The sequence below is a fragment of the Leuresthes tenuis genome, unplaced genomic scaffold, assembly GCF_036924035.1.
Source record: "Leuresthes tenuis unplaced genomic scaffold, fLeuTen1.0.hap1 SCAF_21, whole genome shotgun sequence".
Classification (NCBI taxonomy): Eukaryota; Metazoa; Chordata; class Actinopteri; order Atheriniformes; family Atherinopsidae; genus Leuresthes; species Leuresthes tenuis.
This window is the reverse complement of record NW_027325375.1, coordinates 20,209,496-20,233,142: the sequence shown is the minus strand read 5'-3', so window position 1 is coordinate 20,233,142 and position 23,647 is coordinate 20,209,496. Positions and strand designations below refer to the sequence as shown.

The window sequence follows — 23,647 nt, the reverse complement described above, 5'->3', positions numbered from 1 at the left end:
CCACGAGAAAACGGTCTTTAAGCTAGCTGTTGTCAACGGTGCCGTTTCCGGTGAGCTTTCAAGAGAAAAACACGACCGCGTCCGCACACGTACATTGCCTTAAACTGTTCAGACTAAACTAAACTAAACCAGACAAAACACAATTTAATGGTCATGTGATCAAAAAATAAAAAGCTGAACACATCAAACATTTATATGAAAACATTGAAATCAACCAAATATGTCTCCTAATACTCTTACTTACCCCGGTTTTTACAAATCACAGTGTTGTACAAAAGTACATACAGTCCTTGTTTCTTTATATTTTGCTGCGAAACACCAAGACTTTCCTCGAATATTTTAAAGCAGTCTTAATTCAAGTCTTAATTAAAGTTAATTCAAAAGTTTTGATTTGAACATTGGCTGCTCTTTCACCCCGTTTTCAGTCCAGTTCTTGTACCTGAACAATTTCACGGAATGGGTTTTTTTTGTTCATTAATCCGCCTAACACTGACCGATAAATCATTCAAACTTTAAAAAAGCCCCTTAACTCAAGGGATGAACCAGTGTTGTGTCCACATATAACAGACTACTTAGCAAAGAACCAATTTTAAATTATATCTTTAGGCACTTTGTTACTAACAGCCTGCCACAAAGACACATCATTTGTTCCCATTTCTTTGGTCCCTTCTTTCATCATTTCAGTTTAGTAACTCTCTACTGTCTTTGACTCTGCAAATATTAAACTAGAACAATGCTGGGATTTTTTCTCGCCAAAGGAAGAATAACGTGCCCTTGCTGTGAAAGGTACAGCTCCCAAAGTTCCGGCAATTGACTTCTGCTGATTTGACGCCCGCTGCAACAGCCGGCACTGACCGGACATGCCAGGGCCCGCCCATATTAGTCCACGCACTGCTCCGTGATTGGTCCACGCGTTGTGAGCGACGCCAAAGCGAGTTTTGGCTGAATCTGATTGGTCCACGTGCAGATAGTGGGCGTTTGTCAGATGACGACATTTCCACGAAATGACTGCACAAAGTGCGTGCAGCCTAATGAAGTTATTCAAGTGTTTTCACCCACTGTGAGTGAACATACAGCTTTATTAGATATAATTTTACTGTATTAATTTGTCCTTCGTATAAAATCCTGATCTGTACACAGACTGAGACAAACGCATCTCAACTGAAAACAGGAATCGCAAACTGTCTTTTGTTATAAGTAGAGGAAAGATTTGGGTTGTACACACTGTACCTCCATCAGTTTAATTTCAGGGATATATATTTTCCCGACCTCTAAAATAAGATGTTTTGAGATTGAGATTCGTTTAGTAAAGCTTCCAAACACGTTCTGTGTGCCTTGGCCGAACAATAACATGAAGTTTACACAAAAGTCATCCAGAGAGCACTGAACCACGGGCACACATGACATAAATCTCTATTGAATTATATTGAGTATAATTTGTGAAAGAAAGGAGAAAAACAAAGACTTAATACCAGTCTTTAAATAATAATATGCATTTTTAACAGAAACTGAGACAAAGCACAGAGGTAGGGTGTGAAAAACTAAGTGAACCCCATGATGCAACAGCTTGTAAACCCACCTTTAGCAGCAATAAGTTGAAGTAATGGTTTTCTGTATGATGTTATCAGTCTTTCACATGGTTTTTTCCAACGTTGGTTCAGCTCATTGACGCTTGCAGCATTGGTTTATGCACAGCATTTCAGTCAGGTTGAGGTCTGGACTTTGACTGGACCATTGCAACACTGATTCTTTTCTTTTTCAGACGTTCTGCTGTAGATTTGCTGCTGTGTTTGGGATCATTGTCCTGTTGATGACCCAGTTTCAGCCAAGCTTTAGCTGTCAGACAGATGGCCTCACATTTGACTCTAGAATACTTTGGTATACAGAGGAGTTCATGTTGGACTCAATGACTGCAAGGTGTCCAGGTTCTGTGGCTGCAGAACAAGCCCACATCATCATCCCTCCACCACCGTGCCTGACAGCTGGTATGAGGTGTTTGTGCTGATATGCTGTGTTTGGTTTTCTCCAAACGTGCTGCTGTGCATTATGACCAAACATCTCCACTTTGGTCTGGTCTGTCCAAAGGACATTGTTCCAGAAGTCTTGTGATTTGTTCAGATGTAACTTTCCAAACCTAAGCTGAGCTGCCATGTTCTTTTTAGAGAGAAGCTTTCTCCTGCAACCCTTCCAAACAAGTCATACTTGTTCTGTCTTTTTCTAATTGTGCTGTCATGAACTTTAACCTTTAACATGCTAACTGAGGCCTGTAGAGTCTGAGATGTAGCTCTTGGGTTTTTGAACTTGCTGGGACGTCCACTCCTGGGAAGATTGACAGCTGTCCTGAATGTTTTCCACTTGTGAATAATCTTTCTCTCTGTAGAATGATGGACTCCAAATACTTTGTAAATGGCTCTCTAACCCTTCCCAGATTGATGGGCAGCAACAGCTGCTTCTTTCAGATCTTTGCTGATGTCTTTCCTCCTTGGCATTGTGTTGATACACACCTGAATGCTCCAGAGCAGCAAACTAACAAAACTGCTGCTTTGATAGAGGTTTAGTCCAGATACAAAAAGCCTAAGAATTGGGACGATATTCCTACTTTTTCACACAACTTGTTCAATAAATAGAAAAGGCTTTGTGTTAAAGAAAAATATTTTTTCCAAAAACAGGGTGGAGGAATTAGAACATCATGAAGGGATAAAGCAATGTTGAAGTTTCCCAGAGGTCCAACCCATCAGCGCTCATTTAAGTCTCAAATTCATGAAAAAGTGTCATTTTAAAATGAAAATAAACGACTCATGCTCCTCCAGATGCGGTAGACTTCTGCAATGTAATACAGCAGGTTTTTTAAAACACCCATAACGTTTTCACAATTTTAATTTGTTACTATTTTAATCTTTCAGAGTGTCAGGAGTAATTTCAGAAATGACAGAAGGTTGAACTGTTTTTGAGTGTTAAAGGTTCACACACACCAACAACTCCAACATTTAGTACGAGAGACAGTATTTTCATCTTGTCCAGTGGGACACTTTTACACACAAAGGTCCATCACAGGAACTGAGAGCATGCTTCTGCATCTGCTGATAAATTAGACGGTATCCAGTTCAGTGAAGCATGTGGTGGAGCGGGAGACAAAGTGGTTGAGGCTGAGATCACAGGCTGAGACTTCTAGCTGTTTCTCTTGGTGTGGATGAGGAGGTCCCTCTGCAGGTTTACTTCGAGGTTCCCGACGGTTTTGCTGCCAGGGGGGTCCGTGACCAGAGTCAGTTTGTTAAACACTCCACGGCCGAAATAATCGGCCACGACCGAGAAACCGTCGTTGGAGCTGCGCAACTGAAAAAAAAACAAACAGAAAAACATCATCGTCAGCAGCAAAAGGAAAAACTCAACTCCAGATGTGGGCAGCTGGCTTTCAGAGCAAGTTAAAACAGAATGTAAGGGACTGTGACGCCTGAAGCCGTAGCTTTTCCCTCATACCTGTCGGTTGAAGTGGTCATGGAGGTCGCGCTTCTGGTCCTGAGCGCGCAGCATGTCCATCACTTTGCGGTTCTCCGGCGTGCAAGTTGGACACTCGGCCTCGCTCTCCGCGTAGCTTTCGAAGCAGTGCTGGTGAAAGGAGTGGCTGCAAAGGAAGTGAACCGACGGCAGCTCCAAGGGGCTGTTGCACACGTTGCACTTGGTCTTCTGGAATATCTTGGCACTGCGTGGAAATGCTCAGTTCAGTTTTCACAATGACACGGAGCCGGCAGCTGCATGACACCGGTGACGTCTTAATGCCACTCACCTCGTTTTGAGTTCCTGGATCTCCGAACGAAGGTGGGCGGTTTCCTCGCGGTACTGGCAAATCTTGCGCTCATCGTCCTCGATCTGTTGGCTTTCTCTCTGCAGCTTGTTGATGAGGTAGTCCTTTATAACGGACAGAGTGGCTGTCGAGTTGTGGGCCAGGGTCTGCACAACTGGTCAGGAGAGAATTTACACATGTGGTACTGGCCAAACCATCTTCTATGAAGGTCATAATATCAACATAGTACCTACAAGCTTATCACAAATTTATCATAATCCACACAAGCATGCAAAAGAAGAGGCCCTGAAACACAGCTTTGGTTGAACTAAACTTCCCTGGAATATAATGAGAAAAGTAAAAACAGCACACAGGAAACTCTGCAAACTCATGCCATCCTGGCATTAAGTTTCTCAAGGTACAGTCGTGCAAAAAGTCTGGAGCCATCTCTCATTTACATATTGCCTAGAAAGCAGGAAAAAAAGGTGCAGGTCTTCAGGAGTAGTTCTCCAGGCTTCTTGAAGGACATCCCAAAGCTCTTCTTTGGATGTCGGCTGCCTTTTGTTCCGTTCTCTGTCAGATGATCCCACACTGCTTTAATAATGTTGAGGTCCGGGCTCTGGGGAGGATTCATCCCTCCATAAGACCTGTTGCCACTGATTTTCAGTCCACTTCTTGTGTCATTTGGCATAGCTCAGCCTTTTCTCCCTGTTTCCCTTCCTTAAGAATGGCTTCTTGACAGCTATCCTTCCATGGAGACCATTTCTGATGAGGCTTGGGCCAACAGTCCTTTGGGAACTTTGGGAATCACCTTCTTAGAGCAAAATACTATCTTCTGTCTGTCAAACTGTTAATTTTTGTACTTTTCATAGATTCAACTAAAGAAATGAGAACAAATGATGTGCCTAAAGATACAGTTGTCTGTTATGTCTGGACTTAACAGCGGTTCATCCCTTGAGTTAGGAGCCTTTTTTTAAGTGGCTTAATGAACAAACACATTCTCCTGAAAATGTTCAGGTACAAGAACTGGACTGAAAATGAGTGAAAAAGCAGCCAGTGTCCAAAGAAAAACTTTTAAAGACCTTCGGAAAGCCTGCTCAAGACCATTTTAAAAGATTCCAAGAAAGTCTGGCTGCTTGGAAGCAAAATAGAAAGAAAAGAGATGGTCCTTCAAGATCTTTGTGCAGTCTCTCCCCATTAGTTGGATGCGTTCATGCGTCTGTCGGCTTCACGGTTCAACAAACAAGTTCTGCAGGTGATTTCAGGGGAGTGAGCTGACCAGACATGACAAACAGCCCAGAATCCTTCTGTCTTCTCCCAGTAGTTTTAGCACAGACTAGTGGTGTGCTTGAGGTACTGCAGCATGACATTTAGGGTCCCATCAAACATGCTCCCGGTGGTACAGCAAGACACGGCAAGGTGGAATAATGTTAATGCTGATTTGGGGATATTATAGTGGTTTCTTTCAGCCATACAAACCTGCAACCTGAAGTCTTCTCATGGTGGAACAGGTCAGAGTTTGCCCCACTGAGGTAAAGATGACTAAATACCTTCTGAACGCCTACTGATATTTGGACTTTTTGTAGGTTTATCCTTCCCCAGCTGACTTGTGCTATTTATTGGGGAACATCCTGCTGTTTTTACATTTTCAAGAAAGTGTTTGAAGTCAAATTTTGACTTCATGAGAGCAGTAAACCCTCACCGTTTTGAAGATGCTAAAATCTTCTATGTGGTATGAAATAAGATGTGGACCAGCTTACCGAGTAATGGGGGCATCAGGTTTTTCTGATCAATGTGTTGCAGGACCTCACTGATGTAGGCCTTGCAGTCTTCTTCTTTCCTGGCAAAATATCCAAGTGCCTGCTCCCAAAGGCAACCCTCGTTGTCTCCGTAACGCTTGCAGGCTTCCACCACTTTCTCATACTCCTCATTCTGCATGTGGTAGTGCATGATTTGCTGGTACCTGCACAAAAATGGAAATAATGTCAGAGAATTATTTTATCTGGACACAGATCGGGAGCTTTGTTTTATTACAACATCAACGAAGAAGAAAAACAAGTCGGAATTCAGTGATTTGGTGCTTTCACCAAAAACTGACTCAGAATGGTGGTAAAAAAAAACAAAACCCCACTCTGATCCCCTTGTTGATGAGGTCAGAGAGGATTGCCTCATCTGTTTTTCCATTTTCTGTGTGTCTACATACTCCTGGTTCTTAGTGACTCGTTTATATCCTGTTTAATGCTCATGAGGTATCCTTTCGTCTTCCCTGTTACTTTAAACAATCTCTAAAAGAAGTCATCTGCCGGCTAAGCCCCGTTCTTCTCTCCGTTGTCGGGATTTGGGTCCCCTCCTCTACATATCGGGACATATTTCAACTTAGGGTGAGAGTTTGTACGTTTTTCTACACATACAGAGCTCCAGATACACATACAGAGCTCCAGATCCATCACTGTGATTGGTCAATCCTGCCCGTTTGTTAATAACAGCTAATAACCAGCGCTGTAGTCCCGCTCAGTGCTATGCCGACTGTTAGGGTTGTGAAGTCTGATAAGAAGAAGACATGTTTAACCTAATCGCACGTCATTTAGTCTCAATTACAACCGCAGCAGATAATGTTGAGCGTGTTTTTACGTCACAATAGGTCTCTTGGATCTGTTCTACTTACAGTTTGCCCTTCTCATAAAGGTAGAGGACACCTTCTTTGAAGTTGTGCATCTGGCAGAGTACCAGGGCCTTATCAAATAGCGTGTTGTCACTCCTCAACAATGACAAAGCTTCCCCCTGCAGCACCTTTTTTCTCTGCCAAACATATGCATCAGAAACCATCATGAAAAAGACAGAATTTTTGATCATCTTGAATGGCATAACCAAATTACATGATCGAATTACTGGGACAGCATTTACGACCGTTTTGTGCGTTTCACACTGACCTCGAGGACTTGTTCGTGTGCCCAGTCTTGCAGTCGGAGCTCCAGCAGTGTGTCATACACACCCTGGGGAGAACGGGGGTCGACCTCGATCATGTGCTCCAGGAAGGCTTTCAGCTCTCGAGGGTTATTGGCAAAAATTGGGATGAATTCCTCCGAGTTCGCCTTAAACCACAACAAATTCGATTAGTCATATTTCTGACAAATACATGAATCAATCCTGTGGGCAAAGGAGAATGACGGCACTGCTGGCTTACCTTGTTGACCCGACTCCTGTCCACGCTGTCTTTTTCCAGAATATCTCCACTGGGTTGGTAGTTGGTGCACAAGCCCTTTAGGAGCAACGTGGTGCCTTCAGGAACATGGTGCATCAGTGTCTTGCCGTAGCGCTTCATGTTGCTTTCGGCTTGTTCAAAAGGCAGACGGCCGATGTAGCGCAGCCCCTCCTGATAGTTCTTTAGGAGGGAAACAGGATACGTGAGCTACTGTACGGGCCACATGTTGCTGAGGTTGACTTGAGATGTAGCTCATTGGGGTGGGTCTGAAACCACCCTGGAGGTATTACAAATTGATGTTTTAAAAGGGGACATTTTCTCAAAAATTATTTTCTGTGCTTCAGAGCAAATACAGTATTTGATTGTCTGAAGTAACAACTGTTCATTCATTCATTCAGTGAGTGGCTACGTCACACTCCCAGCTCAGAGTACAGATATCAGGCCTTCTCATCTTTTTCTCCACCCAACTCCAGCTGAAGTCACTGTGCCTCCAAACGGGAAGTATGATCGCTTTACTCTTGCTGAGCTCCTATCATTTGATATTTAATCTACTTAACTCGAGAAAGAAAGTAGATCATAACGACCGAACAGGTCTCCAATTGAGCTTTTACATCCTGGTATTTATCTCTGGGCCAATTGAAGACGAGGGAAATGTGAGAATATGAGAAAAAACATGTTCTGATTCGTATTGGTTCATCTTTACACCCCACTTTAAGACTCCGTCTTATACGTTTAATCCACATTTCATCTTCAGTCACCTGCAGTTTGTCCTGTCAGGTCACAACCAATTCAACATATCTAGAAATCCAGTTGACAGTTTTACCTTGAGGTCCTCCAGCTGGATTTTCAGGTACCATTCGTGGTGTTTGTGCCTTTCAGCCAAAAACACAGCGTGGCTGTGGTAGCCGGCCTGACGAAGAACCTTGATGGCGATCTCGACGTCAAAATGGACCTCGGTTTCACTGCTCTGTTGAAATACAGCCATCTTTCAGTCACTTATCCGTTCCGATCCGTTTGTCATGGAAACCACAAAACAATACAAGTGTGACAGACTGCTAATGATCATCACCTTGATGAACTCCTCCAGCTTGGAGCTGTCCTTCAGCTTGGTGTAGCAGTTCAGCAGCAGCGTGGTGTGGTCGGCGTTAGCCAGCGACTGCCTGTGAAGGGCTTGCAGGTAAGCGGTGAGGTTGTGGATCCTCTGTGCATCCAGGAACTTCCTGATAACGTACGAAGGCTCCAGCTTCCCAATGGTGCTGAGGGAGAAACGCAACGAGAGATGGTCGGTGAGCGGTTTGGTTGATGGGGCAAACTTGGTAATCAAACCGCAGATGTGATCAAAACTAAATGAAACAGAAATGTGGAGCGAGCCAATTACCGAATGTACTGCTGGATGGCGCCATCGTGATCTCCCTTCAAGTACAGGTGATCTCCATACTGTCGGAAGATCTCCGATAGTCCGTCGCTGTCCAGGTGCTGGCTCTTAGCCAGGTTTATGGCCATCACAAACAGGTTCTTCTTAAATAGCATCTTAAAAGACAAACAGGCCACTTTCTTTATAATTGATGCTCTTGAAAGAAAGAAAAACAGCTGTGAGTCAACAACCATAGACTGGACTCACCTCTAGTTTGGTCTGTGTGTCTTTCTCCTGGAGAACGAACATTTTCCCATCTCTGGTCAGGATGTAGAACGAGCCCCACTCTGCCACCACGTCAACGACGTCATCAAAGCAAGCGCTGTAGGCGATGAACTTGTTGTCCAGGTCGTAGATGGTTAAAATCTGCTTCTCTGACGGCGAGCTCTCACCGCTGCCGAACCCTGATCTGGGTTCAAAACAAAACGCCGTCAGCACTCTGGAAGGAAACTCAGGAGACTTTCAGTCGTTCTGGAGGACTGTTGCGAGCTCCTGAATGATCATCCGACCCGATTGTGGGACTAAAACTGGTGGAAATGAAACGCTCTGGTGTATTTTCTCACGGAACAGCTGAGGGGTTTCATCTGGAATATCTACATTTAAGTAATGTGGAAGACGAATGGATTTCAGCTGATCCCACATCGAGCCGACTACCCTTATTGATGTTCTTTTCTTTATTCCATTAAGTAGAGTGCGGCATGCTTTTTATTGAGCTTTCTGATCAAATTAGGGCTGTTTTTCAGTTCTTTTTCAGGTCTTTACTGATACTACAGACACGAATGAGCCCAGTCAGAGTTCATTTGTTTTGCATTAAGCTTCACCATGATGACACGATGCTGCTTTGGCTGTAATATTTGCAGATGGCTTTTATGCTTTATTATCAGTTCAATAGATGGATTAACACGGTAAAGCTAACCAGAGCCATGTCAATGCGCTGATATAAGCTTTGCTGCACAAACAGTGAAGCAAAAACATGCTGTGTAATTTGTAATACTATTCATCTTGAAATTATATCATTAACATTAAATTAGGACTCTGATGACAACTCTTATTTCTTTATATTTTTGCTTCCAAGCAGCCAGACTTTCTTGTAATCTTTTAAAGTGGTCTTGAGCAATAGTTCTCCAGGCTTTCTGAAGGTCTGCTGCTTTTTCACTCATTTTCAGCTAGGTTCTTGTACCTAAAAATCTATCTGAGACCTGACACAGAACCCAAGAGATGCATCTGGACCTTCAGCTGATCCATCTACTGTTGGCCCAAGCCTCATCATAAATGGTCTCCGTGGAAGGGTGGCTGTCAAGAAGCCATTCTTAAGGAAGGGAAACAGGGAGAAAAGGCTGAGCTGTGCCAAATGACACAAGAAGTGGACTGAAAATCAGTGGCAACAGGTCTTATGGAGGGATGAATCCTCCCCAGAGCCCGGACCTCAACATTATTAAAGCAGTGTGGGATCATCTTGACAGAAAACAGACCAAAAAGCAGCTGACATCCAAAGAAGAGCTTTGGGATTTCCTTCAAGAAGCCTGGAGAACTATTCCTGAAGACTACTTAAAGAAATGGCAGAAAGCTGGTCTAAGAGGGTTCAGACTGTGTTGGAGAATAAAGCTGCTCATACTAAATATTCACTTTCAAGCTAAATAGTATTGTTTAAATTATTCTGCCTTAACAAACAAAACAATCATAATGTCTAATTGCAGTCATTTCAAATGTCATATTCCTGCGATCACACATGCATATTCTATCATGTGAATATCTACGTTATCACACTAAACCCATTCGTTCAGTCTTGTCCTTACTTGTTGGGCGACTTGGCGTCTCTGATGAGTAAGAACAAATACCCACGGTGCCAGTGGGCCAACAGCTTCTGCCCATCAAAAGCAAAACAGGGTCCTCGTTCATCAGGCTGGTACAGGAACACGCACTCATCACCAGCCACAATGAACTGGGAATCCTGGGACGGATCTGCCAGAGATGAGCAGTACAGCGCGCAGCCATGAGAATCCAGCTCCACTTTAGGATACTCCTTGATGGACAGGGTGTAGCACTGAGCAAGGGAAGACAAGCAGGAGTCAGAGCAAACTTAAATTGACGAATACTTAATGGCTGATGATGCAACCGGACTTACAAAGACTTTCTCCAAAGTGGCGACAAACAAATGTGTAACTTTTGCCATTTGGCGGAAGGCGAGGCCTGTGACTGGGCTGCTTCCCTCGTGCAGAGTTAGAGTTTTACTGTGACGATCTCTGGTGATGTCGCCTTTGGTCAGAACCACACTGCCATCTGTGAAAGCTGTGAAGAAAGGCGCCGCAGTTACGAGCAATGACAGAGAAGCGTTTAGTCCAGCTGCGGTCAGTGGGCGGGAACCGGGTTGCTTCTTTGCGTCTTACCGATAGCCATGAAGTTGAGGTTCTCGTGCACGCTCAGGCAAGACACTTCGGTCGGTTTGTTGCCAGGAATTGCGGGAAAAATCCGGGTGCAGAGCGGGTTCCCACTGTCTCTCTTGTCCAGGTTCCAGACCTTCACCTGTGAAGTAATCGCAGGTTCAGCTTGGTGGTGAGGTCACCCGGTTAGACCTGATAAAACATGTGTATCTCTCTCAGACCAGAGGGGTGTGCTTCAGAGCAAGAGTAACAGCTTTGTTCGGTATGTTGAGCTTAAAGTGAGAGAGTTTTCAGTGTCACAGAGGAGTCTCTTCTGGCCTCGTTACATCAATACGGTATCTCAGATATCTGGCCTCTTAAAAAAAAAAAAAAACGAGGTTTAAACACTAGAACGCAACAAAGACATGGAATTAAAATGTTAAACTTAATCTTATATGCACACATCGTTCCACTTCTCAAAGCGAATCAGCAGATGACACTAACAGCCAGCTGTTTTGACACAAACGGCTATAGGATTTCAGTGCTCCATCCTTTCAATCCATTTATTCGGAACGATTTCTCAGACGGCAAAATCAGACTGCACGGTCCAGGGGGAGGAGGATGGGTGAGGTGGAGAAAAGGTTTATCACACTCCCTTTTATCCAACCTCTGTCCATTCTAACTTCGTACTTTACAGCTACTCTTCTGATCCATTTCCTCATTTAATTCCCGTTTTCAGTGTCACGTTATGTTTCCCGATTATCTCTTTTCTTTAAGTATAAACTCTACGTTGATGCCTCACGCTGGAACCTGACTGAAAGCATCTGATTGAGGTTTGCTGTCAAATAATCCATAATCCATAATCCAACCGTCGGCCTAAAAGCCGGTCGGCACAGACGCTGATGAAGTGCCGGCGTTTTAATCACCATCATCTTTTCAGTATTTGATCTATTAAACAGTTTGAAATCTGAACTAAACGTGAACCCTTTTGTCTGGGTTTTGTCAGTTGGGGGAACATATGATACATAAAAGCTGTTGAGCTGTAAGTTACGCCACAGGGAGAGACTCAGTGACCATGTGTTTACACACAGTGTGTTTCTTTCTGTGTCTTCTGATGTTAAATCAAACACAGATTGGAAAACATGTCCATATTCTGAGCATATTCAATCAATAATACCCACATCTCTTTGATTGGGTTTGAAATAAAGATGATTTCGACTTCATCACTGGTCATTTCTTGGGTATAAAGTTAAAGGTTTCAGAGCTTTGTGCAGCTAAACAGCAACAGCAGGCGGATTATTGACTTTGTACACGCGGCAGTTTTCTGACTGCAGAGCTCTCGCCTGAACGCAGCAGCGTCGCTGCTCTTTGCGGTCGTGACTTTTACAGTTTTCAGGAATAAGGCGTCACGTAATCAATGCCTTTTATCAATGTCAGTTCCACACTGACAGGATACATACATACATAGGCTCATCAATGTCCAAAACACTTGTATTGACGACCATCAAATGTGACATCAGCAAAAACTGTCGGTAATCCACAGAAACAACCACCTCATTCTGAAGGTTGTCCCATAAATCACAACTAAAGATCTGATCGGGTCTCACCCAAAACCGGTGATATTGACGACTGGGTCTCAGTTGAATTATGTTGCTCAGACTTTCATAGACTGAGACTAATTGTCTAATTCCAAATTAGTCCAATTTATACAAAGCCATTTAAAGCCTCACTAAAGAAACAAGAGAGAGATATGCTGACGACAAATCAAGGTGACAGCTAAGCACAATCTGACGTGGCAAGTAAAAAAAAACCCAGATGCTCAGTTCATATAACAACACAGTTTGTCAGCATCTTCATCCTGACCAGCATCTTTCAGAATATTTGTGTTTTAGAGGCCAAAAACACGTGTCTCCATTTGGACGATCGGCAAAATAACTCGGAGTTTGTCAAAAGTGCAGAAGTGTGAACACTACTGAGCCCGATTTTTCAACAAAAGTCGGAAAACTCAACCTCTGAAATGGTTTTCCCGGTTCAGTTTAGTTTCACCGGAGGCTGAGAAATGACAGTTACAAGTTTTCCAGATAAAACCTGGTTTCAGAAGACTCCTTAAACACTGATCTAGTTCTGGAATGCTTTTTTTTTTTAAACACTTAAATGTTAGATGTGAATGTGTCAAAATCACCTACTGCCGTGTGTTTGGGGCCAAAAAGGGCCACACTTACTAGGGGGTTTATTCCGTGCTCATCCTGCCCCACCGACACAAGGATACTGTGCTGTTTCAGCTGGTAAAGGTGTGTTACCCGCAGCTTGTAGGCCTGAAAGGACATCAGCTGCAGGGAGCGCGTCAAGAGCCAGATTTTGCCATCCATATGTAATATGACAGAGGTTAAGATAAAATTACAGGAAGACATGTATGGCACCTCAAAACACAGAAAAGACACAGTTATTGCGGTTTTAAATTCAAATAAAAGCAACTTCCTCACATGTGCTTGCATGTCACAAGTATGTGATACAGCAAACCAAGTCAGTTATGAAAAGAAGCAGAGGCAGGTTGATTAGGTGGGACAGTGCAGGTGGTAGAAAACAAGCCAAGGAAAACATCTGAAGACACTCAGCTGAACTCGAAGGGCATATGAACGCTCCATCCACCGCCTTTAAACAACCACAAGCGCCACAGAACAAGACCCAGGAGAACTCCACATTAAAAAAAAATGCTTCACATCTTTAAGAATTTTTCCTACAATCTTTCCTTAAACCCTGATGTATTCAATACACACGTCAAGGGAAAAAAAAGAGCCAAATAAAAGACGCAAGGTCATTTTTCTTTCCTTTTCGATCAGACCCTACCTGTCAACTCGCAGCCACAGAGAGCATTTCCAGACTGTCGCTTTGCTCTAATAAAAATCCTGATTTTATCATTTAAAAAATTTCAACTGGCTTCAGATTTGTCCCTAAACTGTCACTGAATTAGGGACAATATACTTTTAAATATGATGCTCCACCTGCTCGGAATCACGTGCAAAAATCCCACTATTCTTCCAAAGACAGCTTCCCCAAATAAATTAATTGATTTAAGGTTAAGATTTCTCCCTTTTTACACGTGCATTGTTGGATGTGGATGCACAACACTTTGTATTACTTAATTCAATAAATGCACCCCATTAAAGTATATCTTCGCCTTCATGTAAGTTTGAAGTTAGAATTAGAAGGAGGAAGTATGCAGTGTTGCCTTTAGTTGGAATTTAGGTTACTGCTGTGGTGAGGAAGTAGCTCTCAATTATTTCCAAAACACAAAGTCAGTCTTTGATTCAAAGATTTGATAAAATGTTATCAGCTAACTGGCTAATAAAATAACACTATGACAGATGCTAAATTTGCTCGGTTTGATGTTTTGTTGTCACGTTTGCTTAGTCTTGGTTAGCATCAGCTGTCAGCAACTTAGCATAACATTAGCCGAAAATGCTAACTGTTGCCGGTAAAGGATATCTCCAAGAACGATGTGTCCCCGGCCAGAGTCACTTGTCGTTATTCCTTTGGGAAGGACAAAGTTTTTCCCATTATCCGCGGGATCCTTCACCGTGTCTTTGTCGAAGAAGACAAATTTTCTCCACTGTAAGAACGCTGCCATCTTGTCAGCGTTAGCAGCCTAGCGTCCGAAGGGCGTTGTCATGTGATACATTGTCACGTGACTCAAAAGGACGTTTTCATTTTTACACAAGCGCACAAAGCGGCTGAAACAGGAGGTTTGAGTGCAGCTTCGGGTGATTTCGTGGAGATTGCAAAAGACTGCTGTGGTTGAATGAAAAATAATTGATGTGTGTTTATTACGAACGCTCAAAGTACCAGAAACATTTACAACAATATAAAGTATACAATGGAGGAAAGAATTGGGAAAAAATTATATATCATATTTTTCTTCCAAACAGTCAGACTTTCTTGCAATCTTTTAAAGCGATCTTGGGCAAAGTTTATTTCAAAGTTCTTCTTTGGACATTGGCTGCTTTTCCACTCATTTTCAGTCCAGTTTTTGTACCTGAACATTTTCATTGGATTGTGTTTTGTTTGTTAAGCCACTTAAACACTTCCATAAAGTTTATAAATCACTCAAGCATGAAAAAGACTCATAACCCAAGGGATGAGACAGTGTTATGTCTACACACAACAGGCAACTCAGCAAAGAATTCATTTTAAATGGTATCTTGAGGCACTTTGTCACCAGCAGCCTGTCAAAAAGACACCACTTTTCTTTAGTTGCATCTATGAAAAATATCAAGGTAGCTGGATTGACATACAATATTTTTTTTTCTACCAACAAATGATCCCCAAAAAGCCACTAACTGAAAACTTGGCATATCTCAACATGGTTGCAGTTGTTTCACAAAGTCACTTGCACAAGCAGGTGATGAGCCAAACAGAGATGTCCTGTTGTAATCTTCATTGTGGCGCTCACTTTGATTTTCGGGATCCAGTTCTGGCTCAAACACACATAGCTGGATCTCACGTGTGGTCATGCTTAAAAACATAGCTTGTTTTTTTTCTTGTTCTTAAAGTGTTTTCTTGCAACTGAGCTAATGAGCGCTCACCAATCACCATCATCCCCTTCCATGCTCCCTCATGAACCTCCAGGAATTCATCAATCAGACACTTGCAGCCAGATTCTCAGGAGGTTTCCAGGCCCCATATCCCAGCGACCATTGGGTGAAATGTGGGGTACATCTTGGTCACCTGTCCATTGCAGAGGAGGAGACTTCCCTCCAGAGAACGTTCTGCTTGTTCTGAATTGAATCACAACCTATTTTGAGTTATGTGCAAGGCTCATCTGGAGATATCAACAATTAAGAATGAAATAACTGGAAATTACACCAATGGGTGCTTTTGGATTGCGGGTGGAGTAGTGAAATTAGGACCCCTTTGGCTTTCCATACACACAAACTCTGCTGTCTGACCCAAACTGCCCGAACTTTAATAACAATCCAAACAGAGCACCGGTCCTATTAAGAATCATTTGAGCGGTTCTGATTGGATCAGCCGGAGAGGCACTTCGCTGTGATTGGTGTTCAGGGTTCGAGAACGTCAGAAGGTGGGATCAGATGCGCCATCTTTGGCGTCCAGTTGTCCGGCAGGCTGGGGGGAAAAAATGGGGAAAAACAAGGATTTAAGTGACTTTGAAAAGGGACAAATAGTGATGGCCAGACGACTCGGTCACAGCATCTCCAGGACGGCAGGCCTGGTGGGATGTTCGCGGTTTGCGGTGGTGAGTACGTACCAAAAGTGGTCCAAGGAGGGACAACCGGTGAACCGGCGGCAGGGTCACGGGCGGCCGCGGCTCATTGATACCCGAGGGGAGCGGAGGCTGGCCCGCGTGGTCCAGTTGCACAGGAAAGCAACCGTGGCTCAGATAGCTGAGAAGCTGAACGCTGGCTGTGACAGGAAGGTGTCGGAGCACACGGTGCACCGCAGCCTGCTGAGAATGGGGCTGCGCAGTCACAGACCTGTTAAAGAGCCCCCGCTGACCCCCGTCCTCCGCCGCCAGCGCCTGCAGTGGGCGCGGGAGCGTCAGAACTGGACCGTGGAGCAGTGGAAGAAGGTGGCCTGGTCCGGCCAGTCACGGTTTTGTTTACTTAACGTGGACGGTCGGGTGTGTGTGCGCCGTTTCCCGGTGGAAGACGTGTCGTCAGGATGCGCTGCGGAAAGAAGGCAGGACGGTGGGGACAGTGTGACACTCTGGGCGATGTTCTGCTGGGAGACTTTGGGTCCTGGCGTTCATGTGGATGGGACCCTGACACGTGCATCCTACCTAAACGTTGTTGCAGACCACGTGCACCCCTTTATGGCAACTCTTTTCCCTGATCGTAGTGGCCTCTTTCAGCAGGACAATGTGCCCTGTCACACTTCAAAATTACTTCAGGAATGGTTTGAGGAACATGATGATGAGTTCAAGGTCCTGCCTTGCCCTCCCAACTCTGCAGATCTCAATCCGGTTCATCATCTATGGGGTGTCCTGGAGAAACAAGTGGGATCCGTAGAGACCCCACCTCGAAACTTAGAGGACTTGAAGGATTTGCTCTTAACATCTTGGTGTCTGATTCCTCAAGACACCTTCAGAGGTTTGGTGGAGTCCATGCCTTTAAGGATCAAAGCTGTGTTGGCTGAACAGGAGAGGGTGGACACAGTTTGAGATACGACAAGTGGACTTAGTGTGGGGTAATTTTCCATTTCTGTATGTGTGCAAAACTCTTGAGCCACCCCTCGTTTCTTAATATGCTGTCAGTTAAACACAAAGCTTCTTGTCATTTCTTCAAGTAGTCTTCACGAATTGTTCTCCAGGCTTCTTCAAGGACATCCCAAAGCTCTTCTTTGGATGTCGGCTGCCTTTTGTTCCGTTCTCCGTCAAGATGATCCCACACTGCTTCAATGATGTTGAGGTCCGGGCTCTGGGGAGGATTCATCCCTCCATAAGACCTGTTGCCACTGATTTCCAGTCCACTTCTTGTGTCATTTGGCATAGCTCAGCCTTTTCTCCCTGTTTCCCTTCCTTAAAGGGGAACTCCGGTATTTTTAAACCTAGACCTTATTTCTGGTATGAAATACGTTTATCTACTCACCGAGAACAGTTTGGCGAAAGTCGGCGTCCTTCGGACGCTATTTAGAAAACTCGCGATCCATATAACGGAGTGAACGGGGCTAAGACGATGCAGCCTCAAAATAAGGCATATTTCACCTATATTTTAAGACGAATGAACGAACATGTACTATACCTCTGTTAGCTCATAGGTGCTGTTATGTGGCTACTTGCGGCTATAAGAAAGCTAACGGAGGGATTTTTACACAGGCACTCTACTGGGACCACTTCATCCACACGCCCCCCTGGAGCACAGTTTATTTACTCCTTTCTCTGTGACAGTTGGCTAGCTTCACACATAGTTTGGTACTGCTAGTTTTGTGCAACATGGCAGGATGTTTATCAAATTTTGACAATGTGAACAACGACTTTGAGTAAGATGGACGTTCTTACCGGAGTGAATGAGCTGTGCTGCAGCCATGCGTGTGGATGAAGTGGTCCCAGTAGAGGTGTGTGTAGAATTCCCTCCGTTAGCTCTCCTATAGCTGCAAGTAGCTACATAACAGTAGCTATGTGCTAACAGAGCTATAGTATGCGTTCATTCATTCGTCTTAAAGTATTGGTGAAATAAAGACAGATAATGCCTTATTTAGTGGCTGCATCGTCTTTGCCCCATTCACTCTGTTATATGGATCGAGAGTTATCTAAATGGCTTCCGAAGGACGCCGTCTTTCGCCAAACTGTTCTCGGTGAGCAGATAAACGTATTTCATGACAGAAATAAGGTCTAGGTTTAAAAATACCGGAGTTCCCCTTTAAGAATGGCTTCTTGACAGCCACCCTTCCATGGAGACCATTTCTGATGAGGCTTGGGCCAACAGTAGATGGATCAGCTGAAGGTCCAGATGCATCTCTCAGGTTCTGTGTCAGGTCTTTGCTGGAGTTTCTCCTCTTTCTTAAGGACATCACTTTCAGATACTGTTCATTTGCTGTAGATAGTATTTTAGGCCAGACTCTACTTCTTTTGTCCAGTTTCCTCAAATGTTTTAAGGACACGCTGCACACCATGCTGAGATACAAGTTTTCAGCTAAGAGCTCTTTGGGAATCACCTTGTTGCTATAAAAATACTATTTTCTGTCTGTCAAACTGTTATCTTTGGTGTTTTTCATAAATGCAACTAAAGAAATGGGAACAAATGTGTCTTTGTGACAGGCTGCTAGTAAAGAAGTGTCTAAAGATACAATTTGGTTCTTTGTTAAGTTGTCTGTTATGTGTAGACACAACACCGGTTCATCCCTTGAGTTTGGAGCCTTTTTTCATGCTTGAATGATTCATAGGTCAGCGTTTGGAAGCTTAACAAACAAAAACCAAATTCCTCTGAAAAAGGTTCAGGTACAAGAACTGAACTGAAATTAAGTAAAAAAGCAGCCAATGTCCAAAGAAATACTGTGAAAGACCTTCAGAAAGCCTGGAGAACTATTGCTAAAAGATTCCAAGAAAGTCTGGCTGCTTAGAAGCAAAATATCAAGAATAGTTCTGTACATGAATACATATCCGCATACATTTTATGCTTGTGGGCTGTCCAGCAAAGTATAAACACACTAGTCCATGCTCATGTCAAGAGTAGTTTGTAATATTTATTTCTCTCTCAAATAGTTCAGTACTGTCTGCACACTGACACCAGGGCATGAGCCTCAGTCTGAAATCGTTGCCTTAATGTTTTCCGCCTCAATGTAACCAGCCCGTCCAACAAAGGCAACTTGTACAAGCCAGTGATACTTAGACGGGACGTCCACGAATAAGACGGCTCACTAACGCACAACAGAATCTGTTCACACGGACTCCCAGATGTAATAGATGTTATTTAATAGGTGTTGAAGAAGTAATAGTTGCATCAGCAAACAGTGTTATGACAGAGACGTGGGTCAGGTTCGGGAGGGTGGGAGGTGGCTGAGGGGATCCCACACTATGCAGGGACTCCAGTAAGGCAAGGCTGCATCAAACGAGTGGGCTTTAACAATCAAAAATGCATATGTCATGAAGAACACCGATTACATAAATTATAGAAAGCACATGATGAACAACGTCACATGATGTACAACCTATCGGAGGAAGGAGACTTCTAAGATGTGGCTTAACTTCTTCATCACAAACAAAAAACAAAAAAAAAACAAAAAAGGAAGCAATCTACATTCCAGTAAAGGGCAGGTAATCTCATACAAGTTCATGTATAAACAGATGCATATCGAGTTTTCCATCGTTGGTTTTTTTTTGTGTTTTTTTTAAAATTTTATTTATTTATTTGACTAAACTTTTAAAAAGGAACAGTAATAAATAAGTCGCAACTCAAGCATCCGGTCGCTCTGACTGCAGGAGTGTCCCTGTTTTATAAGCTCTCCTGAACAGACTTTCACCTCTACTGCAAAAAAGGGGGAAGGAAAAAAAAAAAAAAAAAAGAAAGAAAAAGGAAGAAGAAGCAAACCAGGGAATGATATTGCCCCACCGCTCGTTTTAAAAGAAAAAAGAAAAAAAAAAATGCAACAATCTCTCATTTATCAGTCTCATGGATGCTCACGTGGTGCGGTTTAGTCCTTTGGACTCATTTTCCACTGAGATCACAGCGCAGCAGCTTTATCCCGTCATGAAAACTGTTGTAACAAACGATGCACCTAAGGAGCAGTATACCATCACAGCATACCTACAGTACAATCAAGACTGAATTAGAAAAATACAGGTACAAAATGATTACATTCAAGAAGACAGTACTAGCACAAAAGGGTATAATCGTCATTTTGGTAACTAATATAGGAATCTAAACATTATATAAGCATTTTCTAGATAGAAAAAGTGAAGGGATGGGAGGGGGTGTTTAATGACAGAAATATGGCTGCTCTATAGATGTGTGGTTTTGTCGTTGACTGGATTCTTGGGTACATATATAGTCATTAAAATGCATCATTTACATAGAGTGGGTAAAAATGATATATTTTCTCTCAAAGACCATGATCATTTTGGTTTGGGTCATAAGGTGCAAATACTTTCTATTAAAAGAGAGGCATTGGGTGGTGCCATTATTTTTTTTTTAGTTGTTTTTTTTTTTTTTAGTTTTTTTTTTTTTTGTCGCCCTCTGGGTTCGAACGCAAAGGTTCTCCCATTCGATACGCAGGATGAATTGTGCTGATATTGTTACCTGAAGATTCAAACACTTAGAAAATCCAGTGCAACCGTTATGCTAGCTTTCTTTTTTTTTTTTTCTCGTATTGTCCCCTGCAGGATTTCCATTTGAATGTATATTTCCACTTCTTTGGCAAAGGTCAATAAACTCACTTGCAATAAGCAAATATATCCATTTTGGGAGGGGAAGACGGTCCGCTTAACGTCTTATCGGTGTTAGAAGAATTGTACTGTGGATGCGTGCATCCGTCACGCGGACTTTCTCTCGTATCTGAAAATATATGTGACATTACAAACCACACCGCGGTTCCCTTCGGTTTAACTGGGGAACGTCCCGTTTGCTCGACTTTGAGCACAAATTTATCGAGCAAAGCGATATCATCTATCGATGCCTTGGTTTAGGGAAAGGAAAATACTCTTTATTTCAAGAATAATCGGCTTTCTTAGACCCATTTGTTTCGTTTTGTAACGTATCAGAAAGCACTCTTAATGTATATCCAAGAGATAGAGTCAAACACAAACGTCCACGGCCGAAAAAGACCAGCTCGTTGTCTCGAGACGGTGCAATTTAGCTTACCGGGTAATCGCAGGCGCATTCAAGGTCTATGAGCTCACGCTTTCGAACAACAGTCATAATCCAGTATACTTGACCTCGAGGGAAAACAAAAACAACACAAAACACTTTCATACAGGACTTCGATGAAGGAACAGCATAAAAAAAAAACACTTGAAAAGCGAAATGATCAAAGAGGAAAAACAACAACATCAACAAAAAAGAAGCCACTTAAGTTATAAGTGTGACTGAGTCTAAAATGTGGTGATTTTTTTTTCTTCCCACGTACTGATCGACACAGAGGAACACGAGGCGGCTGGGTAAGGAGGCAAAGGGGGGGGTAATGCTGGGGGAGTCGGTGCAGCAGCTCCGGGGAAGAGGACAAACATCCCTCTGCTTTTACAGTCGCAACTATGGCCGAGACAGAGGAGTGAAATGGAATGATTCCAACTGAAGAGTCACAAGGAAAAAAATTAAAAGAACGCCAAGTTTTATGTATATATAAATACTTGGAAAAAAAAATAGCTTCTGTGTGACCTCTGGGTAGACTCGGACTGAGGGAAATACAATCTCAGAAGGCCAACAGGAATCAAGTAGGGAATTAAGAAATGCCTTGCCTCCACGAACTCGAAGAGGAACCAGAGCACAGCACTGCCAACCGATGCTTTATCTCGGCGTAATCATCCCCAGCAGAGTGCACCCCTCATATTTCCATGTGTTGCCATGGATGTCCACAGAAAAACTTTTAAAGACCTCCAGAAAGCCTGGACAACTGTTGCTCAAGAGCACTTTAAAAGACTACCCCAAAGTCTGGCTGCTTGGAAGCAAAAATATAAAGAAACGAGGCCTGGATTGGATATCACTTCTTCGAACTTCTTCGAAACTTCGTTTTTTTTTGTTTTTCAACAATTTTTTTTTTCACTCATTTTATGAGACGCGTATCGTAAAAACCGTTTTGAGGCCGTCAAACCTTCGAACATCGATGACGAAGCCTGTGGCGGGCTCGTGTCAGGCCCAGAGGTCAATGAAGACAAACCTGAGACGAGAACACTGCGACCGGCAGAGACAAGGCATTTTACTACACCCTTCCATGAGCAACTCGAACGCCTGCTACGAATTAGTGCAGTTCATATGGAATAAACAAAGAAAACGGCTGAAAAAAAAAAGATCCACAAGAAATTAACCTTTTTCCAACTGCTACGCAAACTGCAATAGGGATCAAGTACTGACGAAAAAACTGCATTCCACTATTGAAAAAGTGTTCACACTGACTGAGGCTGAGGCAAACGGGGTGTCGGCGGGAAGGTTAAGGCTGTATCTGAATCGCTTTCAGTCAACTTCGCCACTACGAGAAGCAGTTTTTTTTTTTCTTTTCTTTTTTTAAGCAGACGCACTTGTCACATAAGCCTGTGAGGGACACCGTGAACATCGCACTGAAAGATAAACGGGACGAACACCCTCTGCTATGATCAGTCCTAGTTCAGATGCAAGGGAATGCACACGTCTACTCTTCACATTCAGTCTAACATTATTTGTTGCCACCACATACCGTGTTAAAGTAGCATCATCATAAAATACATATAAAAAGCGCATCCATGATTTCATTTTTATATATATATATATATTTATATATATATATATATGTATATATGTTTTGAGCACACGTTGGTGTACCACAGGGAACAAAAAAAACTAAACAAGTAGTTGGTAATGGAAGCCTATCCATCATAATTTACCCTGGTTAAAGTTAAAGTCATTTTGGGCTGAAGCTGGAGGGAATGGAAGGGATGGGAGCTGTTCAAATACAGAGGTGGAGGGAACTCTCAGCAGGTGTGTGTGTGAGGTAAAAAAGTGACAGAAAGCTGTATTCGTCTACAAAACAAATGCACTGTTGTGTGCCTATCCTCCCCCCCCACCCACCCCGCCCGCTCGCTCACCTAAAATTCTACTGTTTTTTGTTTTTTTTAACTGCAAGGCTTGACCTTAAAAAACGGCCTCTATCGGACTTAACAGTGTACAATAAATCCATAACAACCATCTCTATAACGGAAGCCATGCACTGGTGGACAGCTTGGTTCTCCCACAGCGTCTTAACAGAGCATCTAAGGATTAAGGGTGGGGTGGGAGAACACTCTCAGGGGGTTTCTTTGCACTGGGGATGCACAAGGTTCTCTTCCATGGTCGGGTCATGACAGACAGCACTCAGTGGTTAGCATCAACCCCGCTTTGGAGAAGCGGACAGGGGAACCAGCACAGAAGCTGAGCTATGCCGCCGCCTCGGAAAAAAGTCAGCAGCAAAACATAGCGAACGTGGGGGGGGCGGGTTTTGTTTGTTTTTTTATGGTTTAATTGCATAGAACATATCGGTTTATATGGAGATATAACTGCTTTAGGAATGGAAGCATCTGGAAAGCCAAAAGACTCGGGAGCTGTTGGTCTCCCACACTGAAAACGATACACAAAACCTAACCGACTGAGTTAATGGTGGATGATCAACTCCCATGTTCTTAAATTACCGGGTTTTTTTTTTTTGTCAATGAGCCTTGGTGCCTTTGGAATGAGTAATGTAACGGCTTCAGGTTCTGTTTGGAAATTTGACAT

General features: G+C 43.2%; 1 protein-coding gene across 1 annotated transcript; it reads right to left on the bottom strand.

The window, feature by feature from the left end:
- Window positions 1-2,859: 2,859 nt before the first annotated feature.
- On the bottom strand, window positions 2,860-14,424 carry vps11 (VPS11 core subunit of CORVET and HOPS complexes). The gene is made up of 16 exons (XM_072374554.1): window positions 14,244-14,424; window positions 12,980-13,128; window positions 10,785-10,920; window positions 10,523-10,686; window positions 10,194-10,441; window positions 8,605-8,806; window positions 8,362-8,513; window positions 8,053-8,239; window positions 7,807-7,950; window positions 6,966-7,163; window positions 6,712-6,873; window positions 6,447-6,580; window positions 5,542-5,744; window positions 3,785-3,956; window positions 3,478-3,700; window positions 2,860-3,333 (listed from the first exon to the last, which is right to left on the bottom strand). Exons 1-16 carry the CDS (start codon window positions 14,383-14,385, stop codon window positions 3,169-3,171), a joined length of 2,781 nt encoding a protein of 926 aa, XP_072230655.1. The 5' UTR covers window positions 14,386-14,424; the 3' UTR covers window positions 2,860-3,168.
- Between the last annotated feature and the right edge of the window lie 9,223 nt (window positions 14,425-23,647).